The following is a 20,168-nucleotide window of genomic DNA, read 5'->3' as shown; positions in this document are numbered from 1 at the left end:
ATGTAAGCAGTGAATGTATTCGTCAAGTTTAAAGATAGACTGAAGTTCCCAAGATTTCTGGAGCGCTTTCTGAATCACTGCTTAGGGGGAAGAGAATGATGGTGCATCATTAACTTCTCCCCAATGTCATTAATTATGTAATGCGCAGCCGAATCTTCTGAAGGGGTGTAGCGCCTTCTCTCCCACTGATTTATCTTTAACTTAACTTTAACTGGTGGCGTCAACAATGCAATTCATTCTCAGCCCGATCAGGATGGTAAAGTGCAAGATGTACGTACATGCTGTCACACTAAACGCAAAGTGCCAGTTAGGGAACTTTTGTCTTCTTTGGAAATTATTTTGATGCATGCCTCCAGTCTTTAGATTGGAGGCATGCATTTATTTCCCTTGAATACATTTTAGATTTGGTTATGTGCCATCATGCTGCACCGTTGATTATTCCTGGAAAGAACGTGCAAGAGAGAGAGAAAAGATTTTCCAGGATTCTTTGTGCCACGTGCCAAGAATGTCACTGTAAATCTTTGTAGTCATTTAGCTAAAGAACATTCAGCAAAGATGACAGCCATGGGAAAACTTGGCCAATAAAGAAGTTCCGATGTTTTTGTAGTGGTGGGACTTGATATAAACAAGTATGTAATTAATTATAGGCTTCACATTTCACCATAAAAAAAATACGGTTGTCCCATTGAACATTTCATGCATTCATTATCCGAGCCGCTTGTCCTCACAAGGGTTGCGGGCGTGCTGAAGCCAATCCCAGCCGGCTTTGGGCAGAAGGCGGGGTACATCCTGAACTGGCTGCCAGCCAATCGCAGTCCCATTATTAAACGGTGTTTGCCAATTCAATCACTTTTTGGTTGGCAAATAGGCATAAATATTCGTGAACGTCATCTGTAAATCCATCAATCCATTTCTTTCGCGTTGTCCTCATGAGATGACCTGGAGCCGATCCCAGCTGACTGTTGGCATGAGGTAGCGTACACCCTGGAATGCTCATCAGCCAATCACATGGTTGCGGTTCGGCAAATCCAATCAATTGCCTTCCCAAACATCTTATTAAAACTGATTCATGGAGTTTGCTGGTAATATAATAAAACAAGGATTAAAAGGCAAAAAAGGTGAATTAAAACAGTTTGGTTTTATTTTAATGTTTATGCTAATGGGCTAACCTTCATCATGTAGGCTACAAATGCCCATTTAAAGAATTTTGATGGTGTCTGGTGGTTAATATATTTGCCTGACTTGTTTAGCGTTTCTTTTCACAGGCGAACATCTGCGAGTGTGTCCACAAGGCAACACATGCTGTAGCCAAGAAATGGAGGATGCCTTCGGTCAGCGGAGCAAACAGGAGTTTGGTGATCTGGTGGATGAGATGAGTCATACTTTGAGGAGCATGTTCGTATCCAGACATCAGAAGTTTGATGGTAAGTCACCTGTGAATGTTCAGAATGTTTATCTTGGTTGCCAGCATTTTGGACCTGGTTATTTGGTAGGTTGTATACATGCTGCCGTAATTCCCGTGTCTATATTCACAAGATATTTTTCTCAAAAGAGTGGTTTCTCTTTGAAGTTACTCCGTTTTTTTTTTTTTTTAATAATTAAAAAGGTACCAATCTAAGTGCTAGAAGCGCTATGCTGGTGGAATGAGATAAAACTGTGCATGAACAATACCGTACGTATGGGCTACAACATTTTGGTTCATTTTAATAAAATGTTCTGTGAAAATTTGCAGCGAAAATGAGGGGTGTTTTGGCCAACTTGGTTCTGAGGCTGAGTTCGATTGATTCTATTTCCATTAACTGTAATAGGAAAAAGAGCTTTGGTTCACAAACATTTTGGTCCGTAAACAGAACTATATAGTGATTTTTTTTAATCGAGGTTCCACTGCATGTGAGATCAGAAACTAACTTTGTTAACTGGTGATAATCTGCATCCAACAAAACGACCGGTAAGCTTTTGGCTTTGACATGATAGCAATGGGGCTGTGGGGATGTTGGTGATTCTGCATGATCGTGTTTCTGACAGTGTTGACTCCACTGCCATTGTCAAAGCAGAGTTTCTGGTACCGCCATCCATTTCGCAAATCACTGAATGCTTACTTGTTACACCCGTAGTATTTGCTAACAGTCTTGCGTCAACACAGCGTGACTCGCGTATCGTGGCTTCCATGGCAGCGCATAAGCTACACTTCTGTCAGTGTACGCATCTCGGAGGGGAATTCATAACCGGCGTGAAGACAGAGAAGCCATGCCACTTGCTAAGCTATCAACATGTCGTTTCAAAACACCAAAATAAATAATTGGGTGATACGGTCCACCTGTCACAAAGGTCTCGCTGGATCCACCTTGTAGCGGAAAGTAACCACCTTTGAACACAAAATAGGGACCAATTATTCTGTGCAGTGCCACAGATATTCACCTCATGTGGAGGTGACTCGCAGTCCAGTCTACTGACATGTTTCTCGCTCTGCATTTATCTTTTTTTTTTTTTTTTTTTTTTTTTTTAATGACGAACTACAAGGAACATGAAAAAGACTGTCGGTGTTAATTTGATAAAAAGTTAACTGTTTGTAGCGCTTCACTCTATTCCCCTCAACCCCTCATATGGAGATGAGAAGCCCTTATTAGTATGCAAGATGGCAGAGTAGCCTTCCTCTCGTTGGATTAAACAAAACACAGCTTCTTGCTCAGCAGATTGACAAGAGCAGCCTAGAGCCAAACTTTGCATTATTAACCTCTGTTTCATGGTCTTGTGGGCCGAGCTGTGAGATGAAGCCCCCACAGCGACTGCCTTGACCACTGGGCTGATGTTACATGAGGCGGAGGGGGGAGGGGGGGCTTCATTACTCAACACGGACACACTCTTACCTCTTTACCTCCTCAATGGAGTTATCTCCTCTTAATAAAATATAATAATCCCTTTGGCCCCCCCCGACATGAGACTGTGCGGGGAGGGATGTCGTATTACCTCACATGGCGAGGTGAAAACTCTAGGAGAAAAAAATAGCCACCTGTCTTTTTGATGTTTAAGGTGATTTCAATGGCGCGCCCGGTGGATTGCAGCATATAAAACTTTCATTTCTTATTAAAGTTGTGCCCATTAAGTTTTAATTCCTCGTTGACTTTGGAGCTCTTGACGTTTCCTTGGTAACAGGAAGTATGGCTTTAAAAGGATACCTCACACTCCAGTTGAGAATTTGTCTGACGAGACGTCCGAAAAAAAAAGTTGTTTTTGTGTTTATAGCAGCCGTCAGATTAATCCATGTCATTGTTTTGTTTTTGTTTTGTTGTTTTTTTTAAACAGAAATATGCTTTCATATTATCTCTGTAAGGTGTCCAAGCAGTCCTTCGGAGGGTCCTATAAAATATAAATGAACCACAAATTTTAAAAATAAGCAACAAACTCCATCTTTTTTCTTGCGGCCACGTCACACTTGTTGGACCGATGGTGCCTGGAAAAAATAAAGGAGGCTTATTATAGAGCTTAAGTTTTTAATTACAATTTCCTATGGTATTAATTTCAAATTGGAACATGCTAAGCTGATAATGCTTCACAGAAAGACCCAATCGGATTTACTCGTCCAAACTGCATGAATGCACTCGAATCGAGGTAAACTTCAAGTACCACGTCATCAAATAAGACCGTGCTTCCCCAGTATTTATTGAGCCAGAGCACCAATTTTACATCAGACAAGATTCAGATAAAACTGTCAAAAAAAGTATGAATGCTGAAACAATCATCTTGTCTCAATTTACTCACAAAGTCACTGAGAGTGAAATCTCGGCCCGTTCGGTTGCAGGAAGTCACGACTTACTCCACTGAAGATATATTTGTCATTCACGAGTAATGATTTCTGGGTAAATGACGCGAAAGTGGATGATTTTACGCAGCACTCACGATCGTTTCTCACAACACACTGGATGGGAATCGCTTCGCCAAGTAATATCATCGACGACAAATGCAACTTAATACACCGCTGTCAATATTGTGTTCTTTCAAAAATATTAAAGCAACAACAACAAAATTAAATAGTAGAACATGACACCATTTTGGTAATGTCGGAGCTGGAGTGAGGTCCGCCTCTTTCATCCAGGAATGTATACTCTCACTCTCCAATGGACATCATTCCTGGAAGCACATGAATAAATAAGCATTTTTATATATTGTGATCTACTGCTGTCGATGGATAGTGAATTTCACAAGCAGGGAAGGGAAGACTTCGGCTTCGTCCATGCGGATAGTTCCCTCTTGGGGTTTACTGCCATTCTTCATAATTTCATCAGCGGCAGAGCAGATTCTGGTTTGAAGTTTCGCCTTTGTTCCTTTGTGCTTCCACCCAGTATTGATTGCTATATTAAGTGCCATTCATCAAATTAAAGTTTTTGAAATGGAGCGCGTTTTGTCAGGATAGAACAAAAGCAACGTAAATGGACGCGGGTGATTCACTGGTAGGAGATTGGAGAGGAAAGCGTAAATCTAGATACTGCATTATTTATTAAGCTTGTGCATTTGTGAGTTCATCCATTTCTCTGCTAAGCAGCAAAGGCGCGAACGAGATGAGTGTTCGTGTTGGTGTTGAGCCGAAACATGCCCAAACGGCCATCCCATAGTTCATGTCGGCGCTTTTTAGCACTGAATTAACGCCTGGCATTGAAGGCCCACCTACACAGTGATGTTTTCCTCTCGAAGGAGACTTTGTGAAGAGCATGCCTATCAATGTGTGGGGAGATAGCGGATACATTCCAATCAGAAAACCTTTCGGCAACCTCTAAGTTTTAAAACAATTGTTGTAAAAAAACCCCCCCGAAAAATATTTCCAAGCTTTTCAGCAAACTGCCACGGCTGTCAGAACTGCGTTGTCATTAATAACAGCGCAAACTGCAGTTGATGTGTTGTTTTGGCTCTGTACAATAAACCTGAAATGAATTTTGACAGATTTGATCTGCACTACACAGACTGTAAACATTAAAACTTATTGCTTCCCAGAAACACGCTTTGTGTGGAGCTCTTGTTCGTACATCTTCAAAGATAGTCATAAACAATGCTGAGGTTCAAACTGAAAAAACATCTTCCATCTCAATAGGGTGGTGGGTGGGCTGGAGCCCATCCCAGCTGACTTTAGGAAAGAGGCAGGGGCACACCATCAGTTCTCCACTCTCATTTGGAGATTTGGCCCATACACTTGCTTTTTCCTTAAATGAACTGTTTCACGTGTAGCCATGACAAGTTCATCATCATCCACGTCAATATTTTGGAAATGTTAAAATCATTACAAGAATCAGATTCCTCCCGCTGAACTAGACATTCAGTCCTAAGCTGCTCTTCATATTTGTGCTCTGCCTGATAATATTTTCCAGACTGTCATTGTGAGCTGAGTGTGGACTGTCACTGTCCACACTAATGTTGGCAGGCAGCTAACGCAACATGACTTTCAGTAAACTTGCGAACAAATAAACACATTGTGCTTGGGCTGCCTGCCAATATGCTTCACGGGCTATTTTTTAGATTTGGGTTTCAACAAGTAGCTACCGCCTAGCTCGGCGCATAGTCGCAATGGTAACAAAATATATTTTTTTGTTGGCGCACACTCAAAACAGGCTGATATGTGTTCCTAACCCACTCACGGGGTAACTGCAGCTTTTGAGTGGATTGGGTTGCTTTTACTCAAGTTAGGTTAAATATTTTGACTCATCAGATTGGGTTGAAGATGAAGGCGGTTGCCATTTTTGATGGCTTTGGTAACTTAGGTTGAAGTCAATTTAATGTCGCATTCTTAAAAAATTGTGGTGGTAGCTCAGTGGGTAACACCCAGGCAGGGTGAATTGCCCACCAACGGAAAATGGGTGGGTTGGGTCAAGGGTATCTGCGATTAAAAAATGTGCCAAAAATTTCAAGTCAGTGACTTGACAAAGGAAAGTGGCTTCTACCTCTGAGAAAATTGCTGTAATAACATGTTTATTATTTCTGACCACAGTTATGCAAATTACCTGGTAACCCATTTTTTTGTTTACTTGTTTTTTTTTCACCTCATGTTGGATTAAATCCTCAACCCAATGTAACCCAATAGCTCTTTTGGAACCTGCGATTTCACCCAATTAGAATTGCTTTTGACCCAGCAGTTTTAAGAATGCACACCCTGCGGTGAGGGGATGTGGGCGGAGTGAATACTGGCTCATTTGCATGAGAGAGGTCCGCCCCCTCAATGATGGCATTGAGCGCCCTCCCCCCACCAAACCCCCCAAAATAGGGGGTGAAAAGTTGGCAGGAATTGCCGAGCAAGAAATTTACACCAACAAAGTTACTCATTCAATTTTCTTTGCAGAATTCTTCTTGGAGCTTCTGGAGAACACCGAGAGGTCCTTGAACGAGATGTTCAAGCGGACGTACGGCAAGCCGTATATGCAGAACGCCGAGGTTTTCGAGAACCTCTTCGCCGAGCTCAAGCGCTACTACACGGGGGGCAACGTCAACCTGGAGGAAATGCTCAACGACTTTTGGTCGCGGCTGCTGGAGCGCATGTTCACGCTGCTCAACTCCCAGTACGTCATCACCGAAGACTACCTGGAGTGCGTCAGCAAGTACACGGATCAGCTCAAGCCCTTCGGAGACGTGCCCAGAAAGCTGAAAGCTCAGGTCACCCGGGCGTTCATCGCTGCTCGCACTTTCGTCCAAGGACTCTCCGTCGGCCGCGAGGTGGCTCAGAGAGTCTCTAAGGTAAACTGTAGAAGGCCTAAGAATCAACAATTTTTCTTATTTTTTTTTTTTGTGCATCATCCGCAGATTTTAACACGCCCGAGGTCATGTTTGCTGTTTGCGTTACGAGCTGGCTTTTCTCTGCTGTTTCACTCTAAACAACTTCTTGTCTCTGAATAATTTTTGTGTAGGTCTTCAAACAGCTTAAAATGTGCAGATGTTGTTTTCCAGAGGTGACATGCAAAAGAAAAGACAAACCAAGAAGTGGTCAGTGTTTTTGCAAAGTTTTCCCACAACATCTACCAACCATAATTAAGACGTCCGTCCTTAATATTCTGTTTGATGTAACGTACTGATTTAATGCCTCTCCTGCTTCTATACCGGACTGCCCCAGGAGTGTTTGCACTTTTGATCATATACAGGGTGAGATTAAAGGAAGAGGCACCGGGCTAAATCTTGGATTAATTTACAGCAAGTGTCACTATGCAAACGCACGAACGTAACTCCTGTGTGTTAATTTCACTCTGCCATCACTTGTGGTGATGTTCCCTCTCAAGCAATCTCAAAGGACCTGTTATACGTGTTGAGTAAAAGTGTGAGCAGACACCTTCCAGTCAAACCAAAAAAGACGTGATCACGACTTTAACCAAGCGAAAACACTTCAATTCCACTCCAGACTCAAATCACATGGAATCACCTTCATCATGTCACTGATTTGGAATTTAACCCCACCAAGCAAACTACGACACTATCATTAAACAGTTGATTGATACTAAGGGTTTAAAGCCAAAGACGTATTTGTTAGCGACAACTGAATGAAAACATCCAAAAAGCTTTTCAAAAAGGAATGACTTTTGTTGTGAAAACAACACAAAGGAAAATCCAAGATAAGCAGGCAAACTGTTCTATAATTTATAACTGACTGTCCTTTCAGTGGACTTTCTCAAAGCACATAGAAGATTCCCCCTTAGGCAACAGACGTGATCATGGAAGTAAAACATACAGTACTGAGGACTCAGAGCAGTGAGTGCTTTGTAAACTCAAAGGGGGACTTTATCGGCTGAAACTAACAATGAGCCAGATATGGTTTCAGACTCTTAAGGTCTTTCTGGTTAAAATTCCAATGATTTATGATCAATCATCATTGGCATCTTTAGAACGATGTGTAAAGAGAGATCTCTCTTAACCCCCTTTGGAAAAAAAATACCGGTACAAATTTTCAAAATGATCTGTTGATTGGACTGACTTCCATATTCACTGTTGACACTTTTATGAACACGGTTCAATATCCATAAACAAAATATTTGGTTTCAGATACATACATTTCAAAATAAAAATATCCAAAAGTGATGAGGACCAAGGATGAAGCCCTGAGGAACCACATAGTCTGCTTTGTATACAATGGATTGCAAAATTTTAGCGCTCCACCTGCTGCATGTCACACAACATGTTTAAACAATACAGGGGCTCCTCACTTAACGAGTGAGTTCCACTCCTACAGTGGCAACATCACATAGTTGCAATGTAATGTAGTTGTTGAAGTGTCCATTTTAGGATTATTATCCAGCCATAAAAAATGACCTTGCCTGAGTGATTTTGTCTAATCGGTGCTGTAGTTGAATAAGGTATACTATACAGATTGGGCATGAAATCCTCCGTCCATTGTCCCAACGTGTATGCCATTAATCGCTTCTCACAGATTGTCCTTGTTTTTCTGGTTCTTTAAAATAATTAAAGCAAAAATTCCACAAAAGTTAACTAAAAAGCAAAATGTCCCTATGGTGCTCGATGAACTGCGTGACATTTTACTGAAGGAGTTCCACAGTGCTTCAGTGATGTCTACTGTTCAGTGTCCCCTTCTTACATTCTCTCTGTCAGTTGCTTGACCTGCGTGACCTAACGGAGCACTAATGTACCAAGTGGGCCGAGGTGCAACACGCGCGTCACTCAATAGCAATCACTCACAGCCAGTGAGTCACAGGATGAAGGAGCATGGAGAAGAGCGAGAGGCCACCTTCTCATATGTTCGCCTCCGTCCCTTCCTCTTTATGAGCAGAGCAGCCTGGTCATTTGCTCGCTGCTGCTGCCACTGCTGCTGTTTCCCAGCATGTTGATGCCGTAAGAGATGAATGTATGTGTGTGGCAAACAGCCGTAGGTGAGTGCATGCCGGCTGTGTCCAATTCATCCCTGAGATATATGACAAGCTGGAAGGAGAGTGGAGAGAGCTCATCTTCTTGTTTATTGTGAAGAAGTGGGCCCACGGGTGTCACACATTTAACTCCGAGGCGGAGAGGCGTTCTTATATCTAGCACCTTAGAGCTGCTATCGCCACTCGGCTGGAAAGAGGTAGCAAAGGGAGGGGGAAGGTGGGAATACGCATGCGGGTGTTTGTATTGATGCGGCACACCCTGGATGCAATGATAGAATGCACACTGCTTCTGTCAAGTCTTGGGCACATCCCATCATTCTGCTGTGACGTTAACATGTGCACAAACATGGATCTGTGATAGATTTATTGAACAAAGCCGCAGCTCCAACAAAGCCTTCAATGGAATATTTCCAAGACTGCATATCAAGGCTTTATCGGGCCAGTATTGTGCAGGAGGAGTCCCCGTCCAGCCTCGTCCTTTTAAAGCGCTTCCGTCCCAGCCCACCCCCCACCTCCCAAAAAAAAAAAAACACGCCCGCGCAAAGGCGGGGGGGGGGGATAATTAATACCCTACAGACGAGACAGCGCTTGCTTTGAGCCATACATTCACATAGCACTGCTGATCCCCATCTTGAATGGCGCCTTTTGCAACAACCACAAGCAAGTCTTATCATAGAAAATATTTACATTCCATATACAAAGACGCCGTCTTGAGTACGTGGATGCCGCGGCCGTATTGGATGTGACAAAATGAAGCAAATTGTGAATATTCTTCCTACTTGGAGATGTATCATCAAGCAAAATATGTTTGATTGAATGTTGTTATCCTAGCTGCGATCGATGGCCACCGAAATTTATGTTGACATTTTAGTGCTCACATCAATGTCTGAAAATATTAGAACGATCGCCCAAGTATTACGCATTTTAGGGTGTCTTCCTCTTCATAGAGCCCCTCACTACAAAGCTTATGTCACTTCACGAAAGAATTGCGTCGCCCATAAAATACAAAACACATGACATGTCTTGCAACATTACATCATTGGCATCTTTAGAACGATGTGTAAAGAGAGATCTCTCTTAACCCCCTTTGGAAAAAAAATACCGGTACAAATTTTCAAAATGATCTGTTGATTGGACTGACTTCCATATTCACTGTTGACACTTTTATGAACACGGTTCAATATCCATAAACAAAATATTTGGTTTCAGATACATACATTTCAAAATAAAAATATCCAAAAGTGATGAGGACCAAGGATGAAGCCCTGAGGAACCACATAGTCTGCTTTGTATACAATGGATTGCAAAATTTTAGCGCTCCACCTGCTGCATGTCACACAACATGTTTAAACAATACAGGGGCTCCTCACTTAACGAGTGAGTTCCACTCCTACAGTGGCAACATCACATAGTTGCAATGTAATGTAGTTGTTGAAGTGTCCATTTTAGGATTATTATCCAGCCATAAAAAATGACCTTGCCTGAGTGATTTTGTCTAATCGGTGCTGTAGTTGAATAAGGTATACTATACAGATTGGGCATGAAATCCTCCGTCCATTGTCCCAACGTGTATGCCATTAATCGCTTCTCACAGATTGTCCTTGTTTTTCTGGTTCTTTAAAATAATTAAAGCAAAAATTCCACAAAAGTTAACTAAAAAGCAAAATGTCCCTATGGTGCTCGATGAACTGCGTGACATTGTACTGAAGGAGTTCCACAGTGCTTCAGTGATGTCTACTGTTCAGTGTCCCCTTCTTACATTCTCTCTGTCAGTTGCTTGACCTGCGTGACCTAACGGAGCACTAATGTACCAAGTGGGCCGAGGTGCAACACGCGCGTCACTCAATAGCAATCACTCACAGCCAGTGAGTCACAGGATGAAGGAGCATGGAGAAGAGCGAGAGGCCACCTTCTCATATGTTCGCCTCCGTCCCTTCCTCTTTATGAGCAGAGCAGCCTGGTCATTTGCTCGCTGCTGCTGCCACTGCTGCTGTTTCCCAGCATGTTGATGCCGTAAGAGATGAATGTATGTGTGTGGCAAACAGCCGTAGGTGAGTGCATGCCGGCTGTGTCCAATTCATCCCTGAGATATATGACAAGCTGGAAGGAGAGTGGAGAGAGCTCATCTTCTTGTTTATTGTGAAGAAGTGGGCCCACGGGTGTCACACATTTAACTCCGAGGCGGAGAGGCGTTCTTATATCTAGCACCTTAGAGCTGCTATCGCCACTCGGCTGGAAAGAGGTAGCAAAGGGAGGGGGAAGGTGGGAATACGCATGCGGGTGTTTGTATTGATGCGGCACACCCTGGATGCAATGATAGAATGCACACTGCTTCTGTCAAGTCTTGGGCACATCCCATCATTCTGCTGTGACGTTAACATGTGCACAAACACGGATCTGTGATAGATTTATTGAACAAAGCCGCAGCTCCAACAAAGCCTTCAATGGAATATTTCCAAGACTGCATATCAAGGCTTTATCGGGCCAGTATTGTGCAGGAGGAGTCCCCGTCCAGCCTCGTCCTTTTAAAGCGCTTCCGTCCCAGCCCACCCCCCACCTCCCAAAAAAAAAAAAACACGCCCGCGCATGGCGTCAAGAAAAAAGGCAGGGGGGGGGGGGATAATTAATACCCTACAGACGAGACAGCGCTTGCTTTGAGCCATACATTCACATAGCACTGCTGATCCCCATCTTGAATGGCGCCTTTTGCAACAACCACAAGCAAGTCTTATCATAGAAAATATTTACATTCCATATACAAAGACGCCGTCTTGAGTACGTGGATGCCGCGGCCGTATTGGATGTGACAAAATGAAGCAAATTGTGAATATTCTTCCTACTTGGAGATGTATCATCAAGCAAAATATGTTTGATTGAATGTTGTTATCCTAGCTGCGATCGATGGCCACCGAAATTTATGTTGACATTTTAGTGCTCACATCAATGTCTGAAAATATTAGAACGATCGCCCAAGTATTACGCATTTTAGGGTGTCTTCCTCTTCATAGAGCCCCTCACTACAAAGCTTATGTCACTTCACGAAAGAATTGCGTCGCCCATAAAATACAAAACACATGACATGTCTTGCAACATTACAAAATGCCAAACTTTGAAAAATGTGCAGGACTCTCGCATGCAAACATTAACGTATTCATGGCGTAGACGCCTGCCTACCGAACCTTATGTTCAGTAATGATGTGATAGGCTGTTGCAGATAAGACTGGCCATCAATCAAACCAAAATGACATCACTGTTTATTTACATTTTTAATGTCTTAGTGACAAGCAACTCAACAATAGTGTTTCACAACACAAAAATAGTACCGGGTGCCGAGACCTACAACACAGCCCGCTTTCTTACAAGGCTGGATTGATCGTAAGTGAAATGGGTGTCAGTAGGCACTTTGTTATGTTCTCTGGCTGTACACTAGGCGGCAGTGTTGCTATAAAGAAAATACAGAAGCATTTACAGTTCCACACACAGTGAAGGTATGGTGAAGAATCTGAAGTTTTATTTTACTTTATGTTAACTGTTTTGTTCAGCGCTTTGTTAGAGCTGCCGCTGTTGTGAAAGCGCTATATAAATCAGCATGTATTGTATTGCATGTATTGTAAGAATCTGAAGTGTGTTTGGAAAGGGTGAAAAACACATATTACACTCAACAATCTAATTTGCGGAATGAATAAGACTTATACCATTCCATTCCTGCAGCAATTGTCAAGTATGATTATGTCTTTTCCAAAGGCGCTCACAGCTCCACTCTTTGTGTGCTCTTACAGGTAAGCAGCACTCCGGCATGCATGCGAGCGCTGACCAAGATGTCGTACTGCCCCTTTTGTCAAGGCATGCCGGCCGTTAAGCCCTGCAAGAACTACTGCCTCAATGTCATTAAAGGCTGTCTGGCCAATCAAGCCGACCTGGACCCCGAGTGGAACCATTACATCGGTCAGTGTGCTTCATTTCTCACTGCTCTATTGGAGTTGATTCCCCTCATGTGCTGCTGAGCGCATGTGACTAATAATGCGATGGAGTTGGATACGGAGGCCAAAATAGAAACCTTTGCAGGTGACATTGTTGTAGTGTGGAAAACCCTGATTGGAATAAGACTCAGGAAAAACAAATGAACCGATATGATCTTTGATAAAGACAATAGAGTAGGACAGAATGTTGTACATCTTGATTTGTCTCACAATTGGGCAGTTCTAGTTTCGCAGAGGCAAATTTGAAATGTGTCTATTTCATACTAAATTTTATTCATTATTCGAGGGGATGGAAATTCTGCTAATTTCACATGAAAAATTGACCCCAAAAAATGTACATTGCGGGATAAACATTCAAACAAATGAAGTTTGGGCCCGAATTCATGTAATTTTGACCGATGTAATTTTTTCTTTTACATTTTGACAATAATAATGTATGTACCGGTATGTTTTGAACAACCTTTCGTTGTTAGCAAAACAAGTCATTACAGTGTTTTACCATGCCCATCTAACAAATGAAATACATAAAAATGCAGTAACTAAAAATGTGGCCTTTCTAACCGTTTTAATGAAATAATAAACAGAGGCTGTTAATGATTTGGCCACATTTAGATTAAAAAAGAAATCTGTAAAGTAACTCACATGGAAAATAATGGTCCATCTTGATGATGCATATGCCTGTGTAGGCTAAAATAATTTGAATCAACATTGTTGTTCTCACTGGTGAAGCTTACAAGAGTAACTTAATATGGATGAGAACAGATGGTCGATACCGCAATGCTTGTCTTGTCAATTTGACAGTTTGTGTAGAGTGAACTTGACTTGGAGGAGAGCTTTGCTTTATGTTTTGACAACACCGGCTTCTCCTCGAATGAGAAGTTATCTTTTTTTTTTCTCCCCTCCCTGATGTTCCCTCATTGCACACGATTTTCCTCACCGGATTCTTCTCTCCCGTCAAGCCTAATGGGGATTTGTAACCGGGCGGGGGAGCAGCCCGTCAACTTGAGCGCTGGGAACATGTTCCGCTGCTGAGACAAAGAGCGCAAACATCAATGTAACATTTATATATTAATTTCATATTCCATGAAAGGCCTTTGCTGGCGCACATGACTCCAGCAGGTAGCACGTCGTGTCAAGGTGCGACACTAAAAAGGGTGACTGTGCTGACAGCCTGTGGCAAAGAAAACACTGAAATCCCATCCCGGAGTTGAAGCTCTTTCCTTGAAGTCATACATTGCCTGCTTGCTCTCTGGGGTTACTTTGGGTCGTTTTGGAGGACAAAACATCAAAGTGTGCATGTTTTATCTGACTATCATTCACCAGTGTGTGCTTCCACAGCGAGATGACTTTTTACTCCTTATTTTGTTCTTACCTTTAAATCCTGTGTATGCAAGTGTTACAGCCTGGCTCTGCACTGGGCTGGAAATACATATTTTAGCGAGTCACGACTGAGTGAGAAGTGGGGAGAAAAGCAACAGAACGGTAACGGTTCAACCGTCATTATTTGTGGGTCTGGTCCAACTTCTCACACTTGATCACATCTATCTTCTTTAAATGGTAAATGTTGAGAGTTTTTCGAGAAGCTTTGCATAAAACAGACTTGATGCAGCAGAATGGAGAGAATATCAATAAAAGTAAATGCAGCCTTGGCTTGGTAATCACCGTTCCAAAAGTTCTAATAGCCTGAAACAACCCCAAATGCACAAAGATACCCGGTCTGTTCTAATATTGCCTTGCGAGCGACCCTCCTCCGCCCCCCAACACATCCCAAAAAAAATGCTATTTGGCTTATATACAGTATTAGCCTATTTTGGCCATTTAGTGGGATATTGCACAAAAGTGTTTATAACACGTGACCAAACCCGACAACAATGCCGCAAGAACTAGTATAATAACTGGTTTAAGTGAAACTAAAGCTAAAACGTTTTTTCTTTATGTTTGATGTTTCGGGACAAATGTTAAACACGTGTCATTTATTTTTACAAATTTTATGAAATATGTGTTAAGGGATAAAGCGGATCAGAAAACGGATGGATGGACGGATGTGTTAAGCATAGCAAAGGTAAAGGCGGCAGTGAGTCAAGTGGTCGTTGAAGAAAAACGCGGAGCCAGGCTGGGCAGCGAGGCACTGGAAGAAGACAAACAAGAACAATTGATTATGCATCTCACAATATGATCATTTATGTGAACACAAATGAAGCCTAAACATGAGATATTGTCATTGGCGGTACTTCATGATGACATATTGTGTCAAACAAAAGTCATTATATACATTTAAAGGGACCTACGGATCCTTTGTCTTAGTCCCCAATGATAGGGTGCCACCATTTATCAGTACCGGAAGGAAGTGCTTTCACCTGTTTTGCCGAATGCCGAAGTTGGTTGCACATTTTCTGGATTAGTATAGTCGAAACTTCCACAAAAGTGAATTTGACAGAAGCGAAATGCCCAAATGCACATTGCTTGGAATGATTATTTTCCTCGAGTTCTTCAAATAGACACCGTCCCAATTAGTTGCCAACTGCATCATCCACTCCAGACAAGTAAACATCTCTTTCAAACATTACATCTTCTCCTCAGTAAAAAAAAAAAAAAAAAAAAAAAAAAACAAGACTGGGAAGCTAACGTTCACGCATGGGCATTACAGTCTTAACTGCTGAACTGATCATCATTAGTTCATTTTTAGTCCAATGATAAGCTGATTAATTCAACGTTGTCACCTCAACAAAACACAAGCGCAAAAGGCAACGAGGTGTGTTGGTGACTTGGGTGGCCAGACAAGGCAAAGAGTCAGGCAGTCAGTTAGTCGGATGCTTGGTTAGCCAGTCTGTGGGTTGGTCAGACAGTCAGTTAGTAAGTTAGTTATTTAGCTGGTTGGACAGCCAGTCTGGCAGTCGGAAAGTTCCATTGTCGGTTAGTCATTGGGTTAGCAAGCAGAACAGTCAGTCAAGTAACAGATTGGTCAGTTATTTTGTCTGTTCGTTTTGTCAGTAAATTGGTTATTTAGCCATCTAGGCCATTCGTTGGTCAGCAGCTGGTTAGTTTAGGTGGATGGTCGGTTAATTAGTCAGTGAATCCGTCAGTCAGTCAGTTGGTTGTTTAGCTAGGTGGTTGGACAGGCAGTCGGTTGTTTTGTTGGTCAGACGGACAGTTAGTTTTTAAGCGAGCCGATTGGATAATGAGATGGTCTGTCAATCAGCCATTTGGTTCTCGAGTTGGTCAGTCAGTCAGTTGGTAGATCAGTCATCACTTAGTTGCTTAGTTAGTTCATCTGACAGTCAGACTCATGATTAACTCACAGAAACACACAAACGAATGTCCATGTTATTCATTTGTTCATTTTATACAAGTTTCACCTTGGCAACAGGCAATATCTGTGCCTCACTGGGTGATATCCAGTTTTGTATTGTGCCTTATTAATGCAGGAGCAGCTTTCAGTCTGTCTTCATCAGGCCTTCTCGTGGTCAATGACGCAGCGCTTTTATGAGTTTTGCCTGTGACATTTCAAGCTAATTTTAATGGGAACGATCTTTCGATTAGCTTAAGGTCTCGCCATAAAAGTTCTTCTGAACATGGACAGACAGAAATATGTGTCGAATTTGTATAAACGAAGCCATAATATGCAAAAATGACTTTATATGCCCGGTCTCTGAGGCTTTGGGCTGTGGGGTGGCGCACAGCGTCAGCTAAAAAAATCCATCTCGATGGTGCGCCGTTCACACCAACATCATATGTCTGCTCCACTGAGCACAGACGACAAGCTTTTGGAGAAGGTGAAAAATAATCCAGGCAAAAAATGTGAAAGCCTTTAAACTCAGACGCTGCACCCAATGATAGCTACATTTTTTTTCCAAGCAGACAACAATCTCTCGCTTCAAATAAAACACAGCACTTGACATTAACGAGACCTCGCCTCTTATTCCTTCGTGTGTGTGTGTGTGTGTGTGTGTGTGTGTGTGTGTGTGTGTGTGTGTGTGTGTATGGGGAGGGGGGGGGTGTTGACAGTTGCACCATCTGTAAGTTCTAACAGATGCACTGCTTCTGTCTGTACTAGTTATACATTCAGTATATTCCGCAAAGATTTGACATGATTGAAAGAAAAAAAAATCCATCTTTTCAAATATGCAAATGTATCCATAATACAAATGACACTGGGGTGCCTTAATCACCTCCTCCCACGGTCTGACCAGTCCTGCAATTATTCATGAAGAGATTTTCTTTTTCAAAACAGTATGAAATCCAAGCCCTCATGCACCCCCTTTTTTTTTTATTTCATCAAAACAAGAGAGTAATTAAATGATCCAATCAAATATTTCATTCACGCTGACTGGAAATTCCAAGGTTCCATAACATGTAAATACATATTTATTGGGACCCTTATGATTGAACAAGAATCTGTGCCAGGATGCTGGTTGGCCAAAGGCGAATTATGGAAATTTCTGTTCCAGGGTCAAATTGTGTCCATCATCAAAGCTTTATTAAGCGTTCAGGCAATGTTTCAATAACCATCCATCCTTCCATCCATCCATTTTCTGATCTGCTTATCCTTACAAGGGTCGCGGCGCGTGCTGGATCCGATCCCATGCGTGTTCGGGCTATAGGCGGGTTGCCAGCCAATCACAGGGCACACATTGACGAACAACCATCCACACTCACAATCACACCTAGGGACAATTTAAAGTGTTCCATTAACCTGCCACGCATGTTTTGGGAATGTGGGAGGAAACCGGAATACCCGGAGAAAACCCACACAGGCACAGGAAGAACATGCAAACTCCACACAGGAAGGCCAAAACCACAATTGAACCCTGCACCTTCGAACTGTGACCCCGACGTGCTAACCAGTCGACGACCTGGCCACCCTCAATAACAATATTTTATATTTTTAACTAGAATACCGGAAAGTAAAGAAATACACACACACACACACACACACACACACACACACACACACACACACACACGCACATTAAAAAAACAAAAGGGGAAATATTGGAACATATACATCGCACTTCAACTCATGCTCACTGCAAATCTAGTAGCTAATTAGCAATTAGTCTCATTAAACAAATACCGATCTGTACTGAGGTCTCGTGATGTTTTTGAACTGTCGGACTTCTGGGACGATGGAATTACCAGGTGCATTCATGTACATGTTCTGTGTGATCGCACCAGAGAACATGATGGATGATTACTTAACATTTTCTTTGTTTGTTTATATTTTTGCACATTTGTCTCGAAAGTCATTTAATCTGTTTGTTTCTTCTCTCGTTACAATGAATAAATCACAGTCCAGTGAATCACACAACAGATTAAACGGGTTCTGCTGAGTCCGCCCCTCGTTAATCCATTTTTTTCCCCCCGGACGGCAAAGCATCCGAGGCGAACTTGTCTGTTCCTCCAAGACGACGATTGCTTTGTGTGTTAATTATGATAACAGATGCGTATTAAACAACGTGATGAATTTCTTGTTCAACCCCTCCACCCCCCGCTGCCAATAACTGTAATATCATATTTATGCTACCACTGGATGTGTGCTTTGCAAAAGCCGAACATTTACGTTTTAATGAGAGCGGGATTGCAATTTAATTATGTTAATTAGACCAGTCTGGAGCCGCAGCTGTCTGTCTTTAATCTGTACCTGAGAGAAGTGGAATATTTGAAATTGCTATTGAGTAATTCAGTTGCAGTTCATGTGTTATTGGGCACAAGTACTGGTTTAAAACACACAAACAGTGATTCGAATTCCAAAATGAATGTGTGGGGATAAAACTTTCTTTTGATCCTTATCGGGCATTTTTTGAGGGGGGAGTACATTTGGACTAGTTTTATCCGGTAGCGTAGTTGTACATGCGACTGACTTTTGTGTAGCCTTCATGGGCTTGATTGCCCACTCAGTTTACGGTCAAACTAAATACAACACAACTGGAATTACTGTACTTATTGTGTACTTAAAAAAACAACATGGCGTTGTCTTAATGGTCCATTTAGCGTAATGCGAATGAAACAATGCAAAACGCTATAGATGGGACAACGGATATCATCTGTGTTGCCATAATATCACTCTTGAAGCAACAGATACTTGAACACAAAATGTGGAGCAACACAAGTTGATAGACAATATGACAATACTCAAAGATATTCTATACACGTTGTAAAAACAAGACCACTATTACTGCAGCTTATTGAGTTGTGAAACGACTCTTCGTGTGTGTCTCAATGTCAGTACTGGCCCCAAATGGCCCAGGCACGCATAACAGAAGGCGCAGCACCATGTCCATTGAGTTAAAGAAAAAAAGTGGCATAAACTGTTTAATTCTTGTACATTCTATTTAATGATGTTCCCGGTCCATGCTTTTATAAAGAAAAATATTATACAATACTGTTTTTCTTATTGATAAACACATTATCCTTGCTTTGGGGGGGTTGGTTGGAACCGATTGGCCTTTTTTTTCAATGGGGAAAGATAATTAGTGTTGATGATGGTGACTTATTTTTTACATTTTCATATTTGTTACGAGGGCGTAAGTGTTACTTAGAAACACGCCCGTGTATCTGATAGAAGTTTTATCACAGTGACACCAGTGTCTGTGGGACGTATTATTTTTGAATCCTTTATTTCTTCTGAAAAGCCTCGAACTTCCCTCAATGAGACAAAAGGTTTCATATGCACATTTTTTTCTGTCTTTGTACATGACAGTGCTTTTTGAACTTTCCACAGCCTAACTGTGGTGAAACATGTCGTGGGGCCAGTTATTTTGTCGGAAGTGGAGACGCATTTTCATAAATAGCTAGCTTACGATGGATTTAATTGGTTGTTTATTTCTCGCTTGATGGGTGGGCAGACACTTCAGAGACGCATCTATTTGTACACTACAAGCCATTAAAAAGTCATTTTCCCCTCCCAAAATGCCCCTTTTAAGCCAGAGGTTTTGTTAACAGTGTTCCATGGCATATTTTACCAGCAGTACCTCAGCCTTCGGTATATTTTCACTCTTCCTGTTCAATTTTACTGAGGCTTGCGCCTAGGGCTCTTACGTTCAAGAGTATGCTCTGAGGCAAGGGTTAAACGTTGCTACTGGTGTAGACCTGCAAAATCCAGCCTGGCTCGGTGACCCTCCTTCCCAGCAGGTTTGAAACGGATCCAATTATCAGCTTTTGTGAACGAGCGGAGGTGGAAATGTAATTGCGAGTTATTAATATTTCAAATAGATTAAGCCGACTCCCACTTTCTGCTGATAAAGAACGAAAATGACAGGGGCATGAGTGGGCAACTGAAGCGGGAATAAAGCTAAATCACGGCCATTGTGTCTGATATTATACGTTTGCAACAGTATTATGTGGG

At 42.1% G+C, this 20,168-nt stretch overlaps 1 protein-coding gene across 3 annotated transcripts in view; it reads left to right on the top strand.

The window, feature by feature from the left end:
• Positions 1-20,168, top strand: part of LOC109523406 (glypican-6) — an 84,321-nt gene that overhangs the window by 24,959 nt on the left and 39,194 nt on the right. For all 3 annotated transcript variants that reach the window (XM_019882544.1, XM_019882547.1, XM_019882545.1), the window contains exons 3-5: positions 1,266-1,424; positions 6,323-6,714; positions 12,623-12,788. In XM_019882544.1, coding sequence (XP_019738103.1) covers positions 1,266-1,424; positions 6,323-6,714; positions 12,623-12,788 — 717 coding nt within the window. The remainder of the gene's footprint in view (positions 1-1,265; positions 1,425-6,322; positions 6,715-12,622; positions 12,789-20,168) is intronic.

This window comes from Hippocampus comes, unplaced genomic scaffold, assembly GCF_001891065.2.
Source record: "Hippocampus comes isolate QL1 unplaced genomic scaffold, H_comes_QL1_v1.1 scaffold111, whole genome shotgun sequence".
NCBI lineage: Eukaryota > Metazoa > Chordata > Actinopteri > Syngnathiformes > Syngnathidae > Hippocampus > Hippocampus comes.
This window is presented reverse-complemented; position numbering and strand designations above follow the sequence as displayed.